This window comes from Dreissena polymorpha, chromosome 10 (assembly GCF_020536995.1).
Source record: "Dreissena polymorpha isolate Duluth1 chromosome 10, UMN_Dpol_1.0, whole genome shotgun sequence".
NCBI classification, from domain to species: domain Eukaryota; kingdom Metazoa; phylum Mollusca; class Bivalvia; order Myida; family Dreissenidae; genus Dreissena; species Dreissena polymorpha.
Window position 1 is genome coordinate 23,669,797 of NC_068364.1, and position 21,597 is coordinate 23,691,393.

Sequence of the window (21,597 nt, forward strand, 5' to 3'; positions counted from 1 at the left end):
CTTGTCCTTATACACATGCAAACCAAATTTGAAGGTTATATCTCAAGGGACATAGAAGTTATGAGCATTTTTAGAAACCTAAACGCATATTTCGAAACCTAAATGCGGACTAAGTTCAAGGTCAAGGTCACAGGGAGAAAAACGTGTGCGTGTGGAAAGGCCGTTTCCATATACACATGCATACCAAATATAAAGGTTATATTTCAAGGTACATAGAAGTTATGAGCATTTTTGGAAACCTAAATGCAAAGTGTGACGGAAAGACGGACAGACGGACGGACAGACAGACGGACGGACGGACGGACAGTCCGATCACTATATGCCCCCTTTTCATCGAAAGGGGGCATAACAACATCAAACCTCGAATGACAATTAACACATAAATGAAACACAACTACACTGTATTAGTATGAAAACATTAATAATCAAAGGGGAGTAACTACTGTGTATTCTTAAATGCAATATTTAGAAGAGTTGTCTCACATGTTGCATGACCTTAATTCATAATTGTTTGCAAGTCTTTTTGCTATATAAATATAAGGAAAACTGCTACGTCCCCCTGGCAACCATGTTTTTCAACAGACCGGAACCATTTTCAAACTTAACTCACATATCTAGGAAACAAATGTTCTGACCAAATTTCATGAAAATTGGGCCAAAAAAGTGACTTCTAGAGTGTTGACATGTTTTCACTATATAAATATAGAGAAAAATGCCCCGCCCACTGGCGGCCATGTTTTTTCACCGATCTGGACCATTTTCGATCTCGTCCGAGTTATCAATAAAACCAATGTTTTGACCAACTTTCATGATGATTGGGCAAAAATTGTGACTTCCAGAGTGTTCGAAAGGTTTCTCTAAAGCCAAATTAGGAACACTGCCCCGCCCATTGGCGGCCATGTTTTTCAACGGACTGGAACCACTTTTGAACTCAACCAACATATCATTAAGAAAAACATTTTGACAAAGTTACATGAAGATTGGGCATGAAATGTGACTTCTACAGTGTATAACACAAACTATGCAATCGTCCATTGGCCAACGGAATGTTAGGTTATGTTTTGATCAGAAACTGACCGCAGTCAAATAAAAATAGCCGAATAATAGATAATTTAGTGACCAATTCCCACAAAAGTTGGCGGTCAGAAAGTATGACACAATACATGATGCTATCTTCATATTTGGTGAATTGTTCTCCTTCTTTGCAAATAAAATTGTCAAGTTAAAATTAAGATCAAGATCATGATTAATTTCCATTTCAGCTATTATCAAGAATATAATTGACCGCACCAAATAGCCACCATATACATAATTGTCAATTTGTTATAAAACTGAATAATGGGAAACACAATTTATCTATCGTAGCCCGAGTATACAATTACAGCGATGCACTTTAAATAGCAAAAAAAAAAAGAAGAGAAATTACATTTTTACAAGATTGAAATAAACTTCAGTCGTTCGGCGAACACGAAAGTAAAGTTTCAATTACAGGGAGCCTTATACTTTATCATAGAAAAACAGTCTTTATCCTTGTTACGGACGCTTTCCACGTATAATAGGTCGCTATATATTTTGATGACATTGCTATAATGTTTTTCATGATGGTGTCCTCAAGTACACTTCATTAAATCGTTTATACCACAATAAGCTGTTGGGTTTTATTACAAGAAAACGTGATAAATTGCATGGTTGGAATGCAGGGAAACTATCGTGATTGCTTTTTGAAGGAAAATTTGGGTTATTTACGTGGTATTATTTAAACCTGTATGACATAAATCATTCTCATATTATTTTTTAACTTATAATTTACGCACGTTCGGTGGCGTCTGTGGACTGTGGAATACTTCCATTTTGCATCAAAAGCTTTATTAAATGAGATAGTATAATATTTAAAATTCTAAAATTACCGCGATTGCGTATAACAATACGTGTTCACCACGTGGTCCGTATAAATTGAGCACACTTGTAAAAATATTCGTATTCAGTTTAGTCTTGTCATTCAATCTCTTGATTAGATCTAGATGTTTTTTAAAATCAAGCCAATTATACTTCTGAAAAATGCAATTGTTTTCAAAATCGGGAAATATAATATTTAGAAATGATTTATTTATCAAAAATGTACAGAAACCTTCACTCGCAAACATGTTTGTAAATGTTAATGCTTGTATAAAGAGTGGCAAGAATTTACTTGAATCTATTGGTCGATTATTTTGCTGGAAAATCACAATCGATTATATAACTTACAACATAAAGCATTGCTTAAAAAATAGTAGCTGCTGCTTTAACGAAACATTGAATTTTAGTCGAAATAGTTGATGATGTTGCATTTTCCAAAATTGGTTGACTCAATTCCATGGAGGTTGTCCTAAAAACAGTTTATTATTCTTTTAATTTCAAGGAACAATATATATATACGTACGTATATATATATAGTGATTCTAACATGCTCATTTTATCAATTAAATGCATTTTATCATAAGTATACACAATCATAATATTTAAAATTATGTTTCGTTATATTGTTTGCAAACTAGTCCACCTTATCGTAATTTGATATTTTTGTTTTGATGATAACGTGTCCGTTAATGGTTACTATAATCTATTAATAACCGGCTTAACCATGACATTATTTTCTTACTTATCTCTCTAGGAATAAAATTACGTTTCGTTTTATTGGGTTTTACTTTCTGCAATTTTCGATGAAATGAAATGTTAGCTGAAACAGGTTAGACACGAAACCAATTAACATACTAAAACTGTACTTTTTACATCCTTCCACGTATTTTAGAGGAAAACAACAGCAACAACATGTGATAGTATTACATGTATGACGAATAAAAGTGAAATTTTCAGAAAAGGTATGTAACCGACTTAGGCCTTACATACACGTTTATTTGGTTTATAGCATACAGACCCGAAAATTGCAACGAAGCAAAAAGAAGTTTATAAAAATATATTGCGTAATTATATATTTAATGTTTCTTTTCACGTTGTGTCTTTTAACGTATTTTTCAGGCAATTAATAATGAATTCATGTGTATAAACGTAGAAAAGACGAAAGTTTGGCTGCGACCACTTTTGAAAATGTGTTTTGTGTATGTATGCTTTTCTTATTCCAAAATTGTGCCCTTTTGACTGTGCCGCTGTAGAATTCACAGTCCCCAAACTTGTTGGTGATTAACTCCTTTTTAACAGGGTGGCGTAAAAAATTGGACAGCTTAATAACCTTCGTGCGTATGTGTTTGTAAAGAAAGAATTGAAATCGGATCAACTTTTGTGAAAGAATAACCCATGTGTAATTTTTAAGTGTTGAGCATAAACATCGAGGATGTTTTTGTTGGAGGAAAGTCTTAACCTTGACTAGAGGATAAATCTTAGCCTAAACATGCGTCGCTGACACAAGAGTGTATGTGACATACCTAGTTTTATTTTACGATTTTTGCCTCATCGGAATGAAATGCCTAACAAAAGATACACTCCGTGGTAACATGAAATTTTACCAGTACAACTAGATGAAGTTTCATTCGGTCGTCAAACTAGTTTAACGAAACTGTCTCAGTTTTCCTTCCACGAAGTCCTATTTGTGGTAACAATGCAGTTTTGCTGTGTCATTATTTAACCGTAATGTCCACTTCTTGAAATCGTCAGTATCGGATGAATAAATTGTAACTGTTCGCGGAATGAAACTGGATCGCTCTTTATTTGCTGAAAAGTCTGGGTTATCGCAACACAAAAATGTATATACATATATTGACAATGAAATGTAAACTACATGTTTACCGGGGAGGGTGGAGAGGAGAAGTACCAATGGATGAACTAAATGTTCAAATAGGGATTAGTTACCCAATTGCTGATCTAAACGTTATCAACAGGTCTTCGTACCAGACAATGAAACGTGTCAAAACGTCAAATGTTTGAAAGTCCATTTCATTTTCGTGTCCTCTTCAGATATCATATACCCGTTGACGGATTGTAATGAAATGTTTATACTTGTTATTGAAAATCGGGGCCTTTATATTTGTGTCCGCTTCATATCTCCTTTACCTGGAATATATTCATGAAAATATTATAGTATGGTAAGATCGATGAGATGATGTTCAAAAGTCATGAATCAGTGAATTCGGGTCAATGTCAAGGTCATAATTGAATGTAAAAAGTATGAGCTTTAAGTCCACTTTATGTCTCATTTGAAATATCCTCCAAAAGCTTGCTTGCTTGCCTCTAATATTTTGGTGCACACGTCGTGAGTTATACACGCTGGTCAAATTCACCATTTGAAGGTCAAAATAATCGCGGCGGGGGTTAAAGCTGTCTAATTGAGGGCCTTGTTAAGCTGTCTTATATATATTCTCATTATATGTTTGAGTACTGTACGTCTGCCTTTCTGTTTGACAATCAACACTTAATGACATTTTAAAATAACAACTGTCATGTTGATGACTAATCCAATGACTGTGGACGTGTTTTCAACTTTCAAATGACATTGCAAATTTACTTCTCTTCAAACTTCCACTCCACGAGCAGAATTTCTGTTACTAATTTATGTCGCAAAATAAAACTTACTACTGTGTTAAGGTACAGCTCGCTCCAAATGTATCGTTTAAAATAGGTTAACGTGACTCTCATCATGTTTCGTTCTACGAAAACCGACTTAAATAACAAAGCAAATTTGCTTTCTCATCGTTATACATATTTTCCTAAAAACTGGTAAAGGCCACTCTTCTCATTTTTCGTTCTACGAAACCCGACTTTAAATAGCAAAGGAATTTTGCTTTCTCATCGCTATAAATAATTTACTCAAAATTGTGCGTGTCGTGAAAGCCAATTTAACTGCATTTGCGGCGATGTAATTAGATCTTATCGTTGCGTAGGCAAGTTTTCGTCCGCACTAAAAAAACTGCTTACTCCGCACTGAAATTGCAACTTGATCAGATCTGTAGCGCGATGATACTTTCCGCCTTCAGGAGGCCGACACATTTTTTATTTTTACTTCTTTATTATGAAATGGAGTGTCCATAATCGAGACCATAGAGCGGCGTAAACAGTCAGGACTTTATGAACGCCGAACCCCTGTAAGAATTTTAATACAATTGCAGATTCATGTCCCTTTGCAATAAAAAAGGTGTTTACCATAACCATATGAGATAGTTTTTCACGCAATAACAATAAACAAGTCATTTGATGGATAATAATGGATGCGCTGAGTGGGTGAGAAGATCCTAAGATCTATAATCATCATGGCATACCATAAGCAAATACATATTAACGGTGTCTTGCACAAATGTTCGCATTTCAAAATCTTTGGTTGAAGCGTTCAAAATTAGATGTGATAATTTAAATCGTCTATCTTTTGTGTAATTGCATGTTAACAAACATAACTGTAGTCATACATATTATTTGTTTTGGTTGGCATATTTTCTCATGTTTAAATTGTATTATTGTATGATTCCCTGTCTTGGCCATATTTTTTTTGTATACATGTTCTTGGCCAAAGGCAGAATGCCGGATTGCCAACAAACTATGAGACTTTGAAACAATAATAAACATGTTTGTTTATTTATATATCTTTGCCTGAAATGAATGACAGTTGGGGTTGACAATTTGTGATGTTGCTTGTAAAAAAAAACCATGTTAAATAATATGTATTGCTGGTTGTGAACTTGATACCTGTTATATAAATATCTGTTCAGGGAATCATTACGAAAGCTCATAATGGCTACATGGATGCGATTCGTATCTTTTCCTGAGCCACATTTACAAAGCCAAACACTATTTTTTTCAAAAGGTTATAGGTAAAATTCTCACATGGGATAATGAACAAAAATATAAAATCTTTTTCCAATTTCACCAATGGTATAATAGTTGCATTATTGATAAATGACATTATTTAGTGTTTGTATTTCTACCGAATCATACATTAAACAAGCTATTGCCAAGCAATGATGTCCCCTACCGGCTCCACCATTGTCAGATCATTATTTTTTGTAGTATTTGTTGCCATAGCAACCCACATTCTTGACGTATGAACCAATATGAAAATGAAACAAAATAAGTTCAAAATAAACCAAATCTATTAATTATAAAATCTCTATCTATTGATATTGCATTTATGTTAATATTTTCATAACTTAGTAAAGTTTATTGACATACTTCATGTCTTGCAAACTGGAGTTTGAGAAATCATAATGATACTGTATATTCACTATGACACAAGTGGTAAAAATAAATGGCTATTTATGACACTGACAAGGAAATGCGAGAAACTGCCTTAAAAGCACATATTATTATTTTAAACAGCGGGGAAGATTGTCAACCATTGTAGACTATTATAAAAGAAATAACCAATTTCTCACCATTTATTGATTATTACCCCCTCATTGTTACAAATAAATAAAACGTAACGTCAATGTTGGTCAACATCACTCTCCTCAAAGAACTACCTACTTACTGCTTATGATATTCATATAATTATAAATATCACTTTTTTATGAAAAAAAAACATTTTAAGTACGTTGGAAAATGTGTAGGTCGCAAAATTTACTGCGCTCCATTTAGTGACAGCATATGATGGGAGTCTCCAATCTCCAGGGCACCAACTGTCTGTAGACTCTCTTGACAAGAATTTTAGATACGCACCTATTGCACATGACTGCTGAAAGCGGAAGAGATATTTAAATATTTATTGGCTTTTAAACACACTCAGTGATTGAAAAGGTCTTCCAAAACATAATAGCTGTATTTTAAAACATGGTTTTCCACGTCGTTGAATGCATTCATTGCGGCAGTTGCAAACGAATATGATTACCAATTGCAACCTAGGACTTCCTTTACAACCCTGCAAACTGCGCAATTCAAAAACTTGAAACACTACACCAAAGTTGTTTATACGAACAGTTCATTGTTCAGTGTGCTCGATCTGGCTTAAATCTTTTTAAATATTGTCCTTGGCCTAGTGCAATTTAAAGTGCACATGCTTATGGTAAAGTTAATCAAAGTGTAGATAACTGCGTTTAATTGTTTAAACATTTTAACCATATGTTCTATGCATGTATGCCCATAGATTAATATAATGACAATCGACGAAATCCTTGATATTACAATGTGTGTGCATGTTTAGAGGCTAATAAGAAAATGATAATAATAAAAAAATAAATCGGTTGCATATCAGGGGAAATAACCAGTTTATACAGCGATTAATTTAAGTCTACATTGATGTACTCATGATCACAAAAGGTCGTTATATTTTAAAGGGAGATGTTCACATTTTTCACATCGCGAACTTTTATTACCGAATATAATGAAAATATGAACTTTTTTCAAGTAATGTAATATAACCTAAATGGAGATTTATTTTTCCAGATTCCCGAAGTATCAAATAGTAAGTGAACTAGCGCTACCGAAAATATAAACATGTATGTATGTTTTTATTCTTAATAAAATATATACGTCAATTGATGTTGTTAACTAACACAAACGGTACATGGATTGCATGGAATTTTTTTGGTAGCGCTATTTCACTCAATGTTTATATATATATATATATATATATATATATATATATATATATATATATATATATATATATATATATATATATATATATATATATATATATATATATATATATACGAGGGGTGTTCCAGAATTTCGTGGATTTTCTCCATACCTCATTAGTTTGTTGGCAAAAGTCAATGAAATTTACATATTATACTAACTAATTATCACGGACTTTATATTTAAGCTTAAAATACATGAATTCCAAAAAGTGCGATTGAAACGTAATGCCATAGAGACCTCAGTAAGTATGTGTGTTAAGCGCATTTAAATTTGGTTTAAATGTAGTTGATAAATATAATTTACGGCAAATTTCACGTGACATCGACGTCACATATCAACGTTACACGTAGGTTGAATATTCAATTTATATAATATATAACGTATGTTTGAGGCGTCAGCCTTTTGACCCAGAAGTAGTCGTTAACTGCGATATCATTTTTATAAATTTCGAGTGTTTTTTATCGAATAAATTTTAATTGCAGTACATAGTATACATGATATGCATTGATCAACTGACATAAATTAGTTCAAAAAGCAGAGCAAGATATTTGCCGACTTATGCAAACACGGGTAAAATGCGACAAGCGGCATTCGCGCAGTGTGGTCAGAAGCTACCCTTTTCTCTATTAAGTCTGGCGAGGTTTCGTAGTTTAATTTGTAAAAAATAAATAGACATAAACATTAACATACGTCTTACAAGAAGAGATATTCAAGTGTGTACTAAATATGGTGATATGAGTTTAGTCTACACCTGTAGCAATATGAAAATGAAACTAACTAAATCCAAAATTAACCGAATCTATCAACAAATAGCAAAGTTATACAAAAATATTCGATAATACTACCCTTAAAGTCAATAAAGACAGATGTGAAAACGATAACGATGATGGCAATTATTTTACACAATTCGGCTTTAAAAGACGTCTGCTCGATTGATGTCACGTGATATAGATCTCGGTTCCGCCGCTTGAATTTCCGATACTTTCGAATGGTCTGAATGGATGTTTCCAATCTTTGTATATTGATAGCTCTTTGCGAGAATGGATCCACATCACCGTTGCACATTTTTATTAAGTTCACAGTAATCTGTTCTTTAAATAAAGATAGCCTAATTAAAGACGGCGCTAATAAAGTGTGAAGGTGGATATTTAGAAATAAGATCCATTTTCGCATGACACTGCAAGTAGTCACATATTAATTCTAGCTTGCATTAGTTGCATTAATTTTATAAAGTGCGCGTGCCATTGAACGTTGAGTTAGGCGATAGGTGCGAATCAAATTACACAAACTTTAAGTTTAATTGCTTATACCGAACACGATTTGTAACAAAATACAAATTTGATTTATGTTTAGTTGCTTATACCGAACGCGAAAGTAAAAAAGATACTGTTTTTTAGCTAATACATCTTTACAGGTAAAACAAATCACAATTTTTAAAAAGTACCATCTTAATAATCAATCAATTTCTAATAACACCTGACTGTGTGACGTTCATTTCAAATTATCGCAGTGCGTGACGAATATTTTCTTTATTTAGTGAATAGACACAGAGACGGTATACATACAATTAATAATGCAATATATACGTTAAACCATCACTAGATGTGCCATAATAACTCGTATACACTTTATAAGCAATATATACAATAAACGTTTTAAGTTAATTAAATAAATGTTTTACGACGCATATAAGATAACGTGATGAACGCTTTGTTTATTTTTTTAATTAAACTAAATGCAATTATATGTCTATTTATAATCATAATTTTTACAATTTACGCCGAATATCTTAATATTTATTGTATAATATATTATGGACTAAGGGTTTGCTAAAGAAAATTTATTCAAATCGGCTTTAGCTAAGATGGATCAACATCGGAAACTTGGCTAATACATGTGTACATACCTCTTGAGTGCAGCTTCGACGTCGTACTTTCCATTACGAAATCCACACTTTTGACACACAAACTTAAGGTACGATGGAGACCATGATTTTAGGTCTGTGTCCGACATGTCATAGCACTGACGATGCGACCATTTTTTTACAGTTATGACACTGAATAGATCCATCTGAACACTGTTCTGAACACACAATAAAAGGATATTGAACCATTTTTAGAAACAATATGAACCGTTAAATCTATAAACAGTATTTGCGTGTGTCCAAGAGTATGATATAGCTGAGATCACTCAAATACTGTCAAATTCTTGCTTTAACTTATATTCTTATGGGCCCGTTTCATCAAACATCGTACGACAAATTTAGAATACGATACGAATTTCAAAGAAACATTATTTTAACAGACCGAAGCATATTTTTGCTTATTTCTAGTAAAATCATTTATTTCATCATTTTCTTACCAATGGCTTATATCTTGCGGAGCTATTTATCAACAGCTTGTATATTTTTAGTTTTTAAATTTAAGTTATAAATTAAGATTGTCGTACGATCTTTGATGAAACGGTCCCATAAAAATACAAGTTAAAGCAATAGTGAAAGAGAATGTGGGAAAATGTAGCTAGAAATGGTTTTGAACATGCATAATTGTGTCGTGTTCTGATAAAACTGGGCATAATGCTTGTGCGTAAAGTGACACTTTCCGCCTTATCTGGATTTTCGCTAAGAAGAGACATCATTTAAACGAAACATTCCATAAAAGCGGAAATTGTCGTCCCTGATTAGCCTGTGCGGATTGAAACGGCTAATCTGGGATAACAATTTACGCACCAGCATTATGTCCAGTTTTCTCAGAACGCGAGACAATTATGTTTATGATTCATTTTATAGTTTGTTTATTTCGTTAACTACAAATTTGTATTACATTATGTCTACCTTGAGGTTGTTGTACATAGTATAATTATGTTACAATTATAGTATTTTCTGTAAACGAACAAATCCTTTTGTATCGAATACTATGCATTAATATTGTTTTCTACCAAATGTTTTTTTATAGGGATCACTTGTCCGTCGTCTGTCTCGTTAAAAAGTATTAATAGCATCAGTTTGAAACTTTATACATTAATAGACCTCATTGAGTGGGAGTGCGTCGATAAAGAACTCTTAACATCCCGCTTTTTTAAATTATTTATAATTAATGCATAACAATTATTCTTGTATTAGTTAATTTAAATAGTCATAATCAAATGTTTATATGTTATTTTTCCATTTTTCTTTTTTGTGTAACGTTTTGTAAATAAAGCTTTTATTTGTTGTTATTATTATTATAAATACGGAGGTTTCGTCACACTGCAGTTTCGTCACACTGAATTTACTGTAGAAAACGGGTAGAGGGTTCGTCACAATGGTAATATATAGGTGTGAATAATACCGGGAAACTTTAGCACCTTTGATTGACACCTTTCTTCTGTTATCAATCAACATGTTTGTTTTTCTTTTCTGTTAAATTCGATACATTGAAGTGTTTAGTTAGTATACACATGCAATTAAATGACATAATACAATGTTGATTATGATTCACACAAAAATTTATTCAAATACAACACAATATTACACAATACATTAACATAAAAATCTACTTAATAAACGGTATAATAACATACTTACCTTTACACAACACATACATTTATTTGCAAGCAATATTACACCAAAAAAAATTTGCATATAAAACATAAAGATACAATCAAATACAAATCTACTCAATAAACGGTATAATAATATACTTACCTTTACACAACACACTTTTATTTGCAAGCAATATTACAACAAAAACAAGGGACAAAATTGTCACAAAACCAGGTTTTCATTGTGAAAAAAAAATCTGATAAAGGGAGAAAACTCAAACTGAACTTTTGAAATGAACAAACAGAATTAACTCCCTTTGTAAGTTTGTTTAAAAAAATATATTTTTAGTCGTGGCGACCTTGACATTGGAGATATTGACGTGATTCTTTCGTGCGACACACCGTCCCATGATGGTGAACAAATGTGCCAAATGATTTTAAAATCTCACAATGAATGACATAGTTATGGCCCGGACAAGCTTGTTCCGTCGCCCGCCAGCCCGCCCGCATTCGCCAATCTAATAACCAGTTTTTTCCTTCGGAAAACCTGGTTAATAAATATCTGCATATAAAACATAATCAAATACAAATATACTCAATAAACGGTACAATAATATACTTACCTTTACGCACCAGATACATTTATTTCCAAACAATATTACACCAAAAATAAATATTTACAACTATGTACACAACAACACTTCTGTCTCTTAAATGTCCATGTTCTTTTTCAGACATCTTCGTCGTGGATTGGGTCATGTGTTGAATCGGGCCCAAGGCCTGTGATGTTGCTGCATCGCCTCAGAAGTTGAGTGGTGGTGATTTCATCGTCCTCATATTTGTCCCAGGTGTCGAATAGTTTTCCGTGGACGTCCTTGTATTTCCTTCTATGGATACGGGCAAGCGAGTGCTCCGACACTAGACGAATCGTCACGTCCACTGTCGCCGCCTCATACGTATTAGGGGGACGAGCATGTAGAATCCTAAGTCAGCGCGCCCGGCTCGCGTATTGATTCTTCGATGCCAGCCTGAAATAATGAGCAAAGTTTATAAACAATATTGTTAATTATGTTAGGCGAAATAAAAATGCTATAAACAATGTTGTTTATTACGTTACGTAAAAAAAAAAAATTTATATAACAGATAAACATCAATTGTTCTTTGAATAAAAGCATACCTTCAACATCGTTGTTAGTCCTAACTGTTTGTCCAGTTCTCCGGCTTCCACATGGATCCCCGTATCCACGTGCGCTCAACGTAATTGACAACATTCAGAAGAGGACCGCCAACCTGGAATAAGCAAAACGTTAAGTAAGAAATAGATTATACATGTTGATCCATTACAATTCATTTGTTTTAAATTTCAACCAATTCAATGTAACAACTGTTTAGTTAATTTACCTGCTTCAAAGTCCAACATGAACCGGTCTGTTTTCCAAATCGTTACAATGGTATAGTGGTATAGGAGAGGTTGAACATATGATTTTGATTAATTAAGGATTTATTTTATTAAACTAGTGTTTTTTCTTATTCTCTGTACAAAGATTGATTATATGAAGATTTGCTACAGTGCATATTTATCAATGTATGTGGTTCCGTAAATAAATCGGAATTATCCACTTCCGGGTTAAGAAATGTTAAAAAGTTTAGCGATTACATCCATAAATTTGGTAATAAAATGACAACACTAATTGACAACATACCTAATATCACCTTTTCTTCCCATGCAATGCAGTATCAACGGCTTAAACTCGTTGATAATTGAGAAATGTTAATCGACGAGATTGTTTTTTACCCATCATCGTCCCATGTCATTTTCAATGTCAACCGGTGTTTTGTGAACACTCGCACCGCATAAAACCCATTGAATTAGGTTATATTACACTTCATTTTGGTTAATCGTCACCTTTACTTGATAGGACATTCGCATGGTGTGTCAAAACTTTCATTTTAGTATTTTTACTGTATATATTCAACAGTTAGATAATAAATGTACATTCCGCGCTTGTTAACCCCAGTTTAAGACTTTGAACCGCAGTTTACACTCTTGAACTCGGGTTTAAGGAATTAATGTGCAAACGGCACTTTGAACTCGGGTTCAAAATTTCTTAACTATATAATTAACTGTTAAATAATTAATGTGCATTCCGCGCCTCTTAACCGCAGTTTAAGACTTTGAACCGCAGTTTAAAGTCTCTTAACCCTATAGTTAAAAGAGGACCAATGAAATCGCAGCATTTACCTTCTATATATAGCTAATTGTGGTTTAAGCTCCGCTAATTGGTCGTCTCAGATAACAGATTTGTATCTATTTTTATACACACTTTGAACTGCGGTTCAAACTCTTGAACTCGGGTTTAAGGATTTAATGTGCAAACGGCACTTTGAACCCGGGTTCAAAGTCTCTTAACTATATAGTTAACAGTTAAACCGTGGTTTAAGGAATTAATGTGCATTTCGCTTGCCATAATTTATGAATACTGAACGAACGCAGAACTGACTGAGTGTGCGCCACACGCCATTAACGTTGTAAATACTACCCTAGTATAATTACCGGGGTGCTGGCGATTAGGAAGAACTTACATTGTGTTGCTCTCTAACGGATTGTTTATTGCGATTATTTCTATAAATATATCTTCGCACGAATAAATTATTGTTTAAACGTGTATTATCGACTTGTGTCATATATCAAAACGGATGGAACAAGCGCAACACTATATAAACAGCTATTTGAAAGCTGTAATTTAATCAAGTCATTAAAACGGTATACCTCAAAGCAGAGGTCCGTAACAGTATATGCCCTGATGAGCTGAACGAAACCGGTCGGCATATTTTTATTTATTTATACTAAATCAGTGCGCCATGTATATATTTGCAATGTATCCACCTTAAATATTTTCTATGATAGAGGCAACATATTTTAGACAGCATTATGGTTAAAGGATCTGTAGGATACATGGCAATACAACTCGGAAAAAACAAAACATAAAAGTTAAACCATAGCATAAAAAAACTTCGACACACAACTACTTTGTATGAATCGTGTATGCAGTTTGTTTGGTACCACTTTTGTAGCCATCGAGACCTGTCCGACTTCGCCATTCTTGCTTGTTACAGTGTTAGGAAAATATTAATAAGAACATAACTGAATTATTATTCTAAAGGAAAGATTCGAATACTGATACATTTCCTAAACTCATTAAACACTATTGTAAGAAAAGACAACTTGCGTCCGATCTATATATGGCTGGAATAAAACCGGTGATGTTGCATCGTGGATTCTTTTATTTTTCGACGGAAATGGGCGTACCATTTTAAGGGTAATTTCTTCGATCAAAAGGTCGTTTCGTTTTTAGTTGAAAGTCTATCCACAAAGAAATGCATGCTTAGATCAACTTTTGACATGGAAAAGGAATATTGAAATGAACTAAAATTGTGTGTATGCCGCGTGCAGAATTTCAACGCCTCATGGAAGCAAACAAACTGGACGAACATGTTGATTTGTATCCATACACACCTTTTGGTGCGTGCATTAGCTAGAAGAGGCTTGCCTTTCATCTGCCAGTAAGTGAAAAGGAAGTCGCAAGAAGAGTTGTTTGTATAATTTAAGTAAAAATATCGGCGGGGATAAATGCTGCATCATGCTTGACGTAGGGGAAGGCATTTTTTTGGTATTTCGGTTAGGTGAAACGAATATTGAAATTTAAACAAAAACGTGTGTGTCGTCTTGAATGTGTTACATTTGAAATGGTGATGAAATTGAATCGAGGCATATAGCGATATTTTGTCGTGTCACTCTGCATTGAATTGTTTTGGACTATTTCGCAAAGAGCAACATGGAAGGATCACAAATGATTTTTATAGTGCACGGTTCGATTTAGTTATTGTAATCTCATTTTACTATTTAAACAATAAAACGCTAATATGTATTATGTTTAAGACAATTTCTTGTTAAGAATTTGTGATCTCTTTTTACGTATTTCAAAATGTTTCGAAATTGATTTGAGTAAAACGCTGGAGTAGCAATTTTCTATTGCGGTTTATCCTATTTCACAGCGAGGTCGGATATCTTTATAAATATTCGCTATCTTTAGATTATCACGTTTGATCTAGTCGTCTTTATATGACTTATACAGCGGGACAATTGAATGCTTTTTTTTAAACCTTTTTTGTTTAATTTAGGGAATACAAACTTATTGCAATTTGTAACCACAATTTCATATTTTTTAGGATATAAATAACCATACGTGTTTAAATAAGCGGGTAAAAGAAAGATATAACATTCCTATAAATTACACTTTACATGTAGACCTGGACATTATTATGCTCGTGTTTCTCACTGATTGTCCTGTAGATAAACATACATGTAATAAAATAATAAGTATACTCGGAATGAAAAGCAATATTAAAAATCACACATTTATTAGGTATGGTATATGCGCTATGAAATAAAGATAATTCTATGTAAATGTCAGTGTGCACTTGACAATTTACACAGAAAAACTTATGGCAGTACATTATTGTTGCCGGAGTTTGATTTATTGCGGAAAAACTGGCTATTATATTCCCATTTATTACATTTATAACGAATCTAGAATAAATGCTCAGCGAAGCAGGTCTGCTTCTAGAGTAGTTCTACTAGTTCTGTGTCTAATTACAAGTTAATTGACATATTTGGATATTTTAATAAAATGCGAGTTTAAAGTAAGCCAAATGGAGATAAATTATAAAAGTAGGAGTTAATTGTTAGTAAAATTGAGGCACGGAACGAGTTTCTTCAATATAGTTAGGAAAGTTCTATAGTAACAGAGTTCGTAGTCATGATTAGCCGAAAGGAGACATATTGACATGGGTCGAGGTTATGATCAGATGATGGATACATTGACAAATGGCGAGTTTATATTGACGGTCTTACATGTATGCATCGAATAACAATCTCATGGTCGTGATTTCTCTCATGCGGATATAATTTGTTCAATCAAGCCATTTAGTCATAAACGTAGAAGGGTATGTTTAACTTGTTAAATAATTGTCCATGAGTTGAAGGTTTACCGGTAACTCTCTTCTATCACCAAATCGTGAAAGAATATCTATGAAAGACGATACTTAATAAACATAAACCGCAAACCGTGACAAAGGCGAGCAGACGTTTTAAATACCTAGTTTTTGTATGAAAAGGCTTTGGTTTAACACTCCTTCACAATTCGCTTTTACATATGTTCATAAACATTCGATAAATTCATAGTCAGTCTTGTCTCGCGGCTATTTGTGACAAATAGAAGAAAGACGTGAGTTGTTTGGATACAGTCCGTCGAATCTAAGGTAACATTAAATATGTTAAGCTTAACAAGTCTATTTTGTATGTATCACTTATTATTACATTTTATTAGTTGTTGTTCTTGAATGTTCTAAGTCCCGTGTGCTATAAAGTGACTACACGTACAATGTGCATCCCTTTTTTAATTAAAAACTTGGATGTGAAGAGCGCATTTTACACTTAATTAACAAACTAAATAATTTAAATAAATTACAATTAAGGAAATAAATTAGATGGAAAAACAAGTACCAGTAATAATAGTAAATATATAATTGGTGTTTATAAACCAGTTCATTGTTATAGTTATCATTCCGGATATTCGCGCATGCGCTAAACACTAATAGGCAAACGCATGTGTTACAGTAATGCAAAACATACGGATAACGATACTTGTTTAGTCAATAAATCTAAGAGAAACTACGGAAAAAACAACAACTAAATAATAAGTAAAAAAATATTTAGTGCCAAAAGAACTCATTAATACATGTATTTACATCATCGAAAACGCGTCATTAGCATAAAAGTAAATATTGTCTGAAGACTGAAAGACCAACAATTTTTCACAACAAAGAGCTCTTTGCATTAAACGTATTATTTTGCAGAGAAGCTTCAATAAATTACAATAATAATACATCTAATTATATAACAACACATTCCAGAAAAAAAGAAAATGAAAAAAACAACAAATATTCACGATCATTCTCGGAAATAGACGAAGTTACCGGTTATGGTATTTCACTGCGCAGATCGAGCGCGCAAATCGATCGCGAAAAGTTGTACGTGAGACAAATTACACAATCTGTACACCGTTCTTTATTAGAGTAAGTGGATTTTCTTTTGTATACACATTTCAAAGGAAGTATGAGTGTTTTCCTCATCTGTTAATTATGTAATAGAACGCTATTTTAGGCTATTGAAAGTGATTAATTTGACGTCAACAATAACAGTTTTTTGCGACCATGTTATTGTTGTTGTTGTTGTTGTATATCTTCACCGCCTTTGTAGACGAGCCTTTACTTGATCTTTAGAGTTGAACAAAAGTTCATCGTTCCCACCACCAGTATCGTGTAGTCCTCCACCGTCTTTGTACACTGTAGTATATTAACAAATATTTCTTTTCTGATAGTCTATTAGCTTCTGCACTCAACCGCTAGGATCAATCCGTATAAATTCGGACAAAGGTAGAAATTCGGACAATACTTCTTCCCAAGCACATTAAATCTAGCCCAAGGCTTTCAGCGCCTACAGCGCTTTGATAATGATTAAAGTGTCCAAACAACGGCTAAAGATATCAATACAAATAACACACATTGGTTGTTTGAAAAATGTTCTTCATAGTTGTATGAAAATATTTCATTTATGACACTCTGCCGCTTTGGAATGCGTGCGGGGGTGCCTTCCTCGAATTTGACGTGCACATGTACGAATTAGAACAAACTTGAACTTCTTGTGTATATTGTTCTTTTCTTATGACAATCTGAGAGAAGTACACAATTGTTTTAATATTTTATTAAAGAAAATCGCGTGTATGCCAAAAGGCGATTGCTGACTCGTCGATCGTCAAGGTAGCTATGTTGCGCACGAGCATCACATTTACTACTCAAGTATTACATCACCAATGACGAACATTTGCTCTTCCATCACAATTACTCCCTTGTTCAAGTATACAATATTTGTGACGCGTTTAACATGGCTTAACGTTCAATCGGCATTCAGCTAATAGTATGGATTATCGATGAGAAACTTATGAAGATATTTTATCAGACCAATGAGTTGACATAAACGATAATGAAAAAACAGAGTTGATTACGCATTAAGTGCATGTTCGATAAAGATTGAATGTTTAGTGGTTTTTGCTGAAATATTTTTTATATTGTGTCTTTTTGTGACTTTTTATAAGTTAGCGGTATTGCTAATTATTCGATCATCCCTCAAATCGTGGGCCAATTTATCAGATATGTTATTATATGATTAATGTGTTCATGTCCAAACTTTTCATGAAATCTTCTTTCTTTTGTCACTAAAGAAATGAATATGTGTCTTTTTAACTTTGTTATGTTCTGTTCAGGATCGCAAATGTTCAGGATGGCAAAGATGTATGCTTGAACTATGCCCCACATAACGAAGCTGTTGAACGGACACGGCTTATATATATGCTTTATTGAAAATAAACACTTCTAGTTCGGGTTTTACAACTTAGATTGTTTAGCAATTTAACTATTTGTTCGTTTTAAATCCCGTTTTTAATCAGTTTCGCTTATGTATATAGAACTACGTATGTTTGGGAAAAGGCTTAACTAAGAATATGTAATTGTAATGCCTTTCAATATTCAGTGATTATTCCAAGATAAGTGTTTGAAATATGTCCCAAGATGAAGAAGCTATTTAAATTACACAGTCTTTCTATCTGATGTATGAAAAAGATTCCTTCGTCATTCAGGTTTTATAATTATTAAAGATAATCGTGGGAAAACATATGATTATTTAAATGATCACTTGGGCTCGAATTTAAACGCTTGAGGTAAACGATATTACATTTGAATTTCACATAGCAATTTTAAGTTTTACTCACAAATTAGGCGAGGAGACACCCTAGTGAAATCTTCTCTATTAATTTTACTGTTTTTTTTCTATTTTTGACAATACACTTAAATTGTGTGTGCATTCATTACTGGAATTAACTGGAAATATTATACCTCACATAAATTTGTTTCTTCTTTGCGTATATAAACTTCACAGGTCCGTTATTTTGTATAGTGCCCTGTAAAGATGCGCGCGCATAGTCAGCGGGCGCCATTTTGAATAGTGCCCTGTAAAGATGCACGCATGTAATAGTGCCCGCGAGAATGTTAGTTATTTGTAACATTTATGTAAGTTTTAAAAGGCAGGGATTTTTTTATATACTTAGGGTAAACGCACGAGTAATTTTGCAGGTTACAAGTGTGTGTTTTTTATTAATAATCACATCTTTAAAAATACAAAAATAAAATGCTATTTTTGGGATCAATGTTTTGCAGCATGTTGTCTGTAATAAAAGCAGATATTTTTATATAAAATGTATCTCCATATGTGAAATTCTTTACAATAAAAATGAGTTTTGTATAAAGAAGCGAATTGTTCCGTGTCCAATTTCCGCAGGGAGACAACGCGCGTACAACAATAATAATGTACTTATAATTTATAGTCACGATTCGTTTGGAAGGTCACGAGTGTGTGTTTTTTATTATTTATCACATGTTAAAAAATACAAAAAAGTAATGCTATATTTGATATCAATGTTTTGCAACATGTTGTCCGTGATATAAGTAGTTATCTCTATATTAAATATATCTCAATATATGAAATGCTTTACAATAAAAATACATTTTGTATAAAGAAGCGATTTTTTTCCGTGTCCAACTTATGAAGGACAAATCGCGCACAACAATAATACGGTACATATAATTAATGGTAAGTGAAAAATACTGATGAAATTTATATTGTGTAATTTATTTTTATTTCTATTGACATTGATCTGCACAAAATGTTCGGTATAATATAAGAAATAGAAAACCTCACTGAGGGCCCTATGGCAGAATAGTGACCAGCCAGGCAGCCCCAAATAGTATATGTACCGAAGCCGAAGGCTTATGTCGGAATAGTTTCATAAATCTTCATTACAGGAGTTTCATAATGTCCACATCCATTATTAGTGGGATAATAATGCTATAACATTAGACCAGTCTTCCTTGTCAAACCATAAATATGGCATTGCCACAGTTTAGCATGATACATTTGTGTTTACCTTTTGTCAATTAATAAATACTTTTTGTCAAATATTCATTAGTTTTTGCAACTTAATATTCTTACTTTGTAAATATACCGTTCTAATTATTAAACACAAGAATCAATATAAATATGTACATTAGTCAGAGGGTAATCAAAGCTTTCCAAATTAAATTAAATTAATTCAAATGACACATGTATATAAGAGAGCAATCTTAAAGTGTATGTGTGCAAATATATATCTTATATCAGGCTGTTTAGCGAATTCTATTTTGAGTAAATGATTTTGTCACAACTGGCCGAGCTCTGACTACACTTAAATTAAGTATCAGTGACACTGGCATTTAAACGTATGCTAAATGTAATTTCAAGCTAGATATGGATTCATCTTCAGATAAAAATCATCAGGAAGTGAGTGTATATTAAACAATTACTGTCTTGAATGCAGTGATAATTGATCAAGCTATTTGAGTGAGCGATTGGTTTTTGTGTCGAGCGTTTTTCCAAATAAATGGACAGAATGAACTATACACAGTTTTTGTTAAGGATGTACATAACTCCAGAAGTATTACTTTTAAAATTACTGACCATGAGAAAAATTTATAAAACAACCACGAATATACTATCGAAAACACTGGATCTTATGAGAATACAAGAACAATTGCAAATAAGTATATAAATGAAAAAAAAGTGTTGAAACAAACAAAAGCGCTAGGGTATAAGGTACTTAATGTTTACACTGTTTGACACATAGTTATATATATATAAATAAATATATATATATATATATATATAATGTGTATATTGGATCGTAACAAATTTGTTATTATTAGCGAGAAAGGTATCCAAAAAAGAAGTTAAACTCTTAAAATAAGCAAGCATCAAAACCGCACACCCCATACATTAGTAACCCACAACCGCACACCACAAATACATACACACATTCTCGTTCGCAGACAATCATAAAACACACAATCCATATAGTACATCACATTTTTATCAGGTGATCGCTATTCTGTCATAATGAATATTTACCATGGTTAGACTTTTGTCATGCACTTCTGTTCTGGTATCGGTCTGAATTAGACTAGGTATGGCCCAAGCTGTTTGTCATAGAGGTCGCTGCAGTATTCAGTCCACCTGTTCAGTGCAGGGACACTCTCGGTCAGGAGTATTCCAACAGTGTCACCTATAACACCTGCATTTGGCTAAAGGATCTGTGTGGGGGCTTTATGGGGATGTATGTTTTTTAACGCTGCATATGGTTACCTAGTTGACAACGGTGTTACATGCTCTTCAATCAACACCTCTATGTCCTCTTCCATACATCGCCTCTCTGTTCGCTATCTAGTACTTTGCGCTATAGTTCTGGCTTTTGTTCTTATCAAACCTCATCTCTATTCTTTTGTCGCAGAGGTCCATGATCTTGGTCGTCA

The 21,597-nt window shown here is 33.2% G+C and overlaps 1 protein-coding gene and 1 long non-coding RNA gene across 4 annotated transcripts in view; one reads left to right on the plus strand and one right to left on the minus strand.

Annotated features, from left to right (window-relative positions):
* The window catches only part of LOC127848657 (calmodulin-like), a 347,495-nt gene that overhangs the window by 15,706 nt on the left and 310,192 nt on the right, over positions 1-21,597 (plus strand). The window contains exon 6 of one of the 2 annotated variants that reach the window (XM_052381237.1): positions 11,814-11,860. The exons of the other annotated variant lie outside the window; for it this stretch is intronic. Within the exon in view, the coding sequence (XP_052237197.1) occupies positions 11,814-11,845 (32 nt within the window). The 3' untranslated portion in view covers positions 11,846-11,860. Of the gene's footprint in view, positions 1-11,813; positions 11,861-21,597 lie in introns of those variants that run through there. 2 annotated transcript variants of the gene reach the window in all.
* Positions 11,130-13,227, minus strand: LOC127848662 (uncharacterized). Of its 2 annotated transcripts, none has more exons than XR_008034629.1 (3): positions 12,783-13,227; positions 12,257-12,369; positions 11,130-12,107 (listed from the first exon to the last, which is right to left on the minus strand). It is a non-coding gene; the product is annotated as an uncharacterized LOC127848662 (long non-coding RNA). The 2 variants fall into 2 exon arrangements; XR_008034630.1 differs by lacking the exon at positions 12,783-13,227 and adding an exon at positions 12,481-12,559.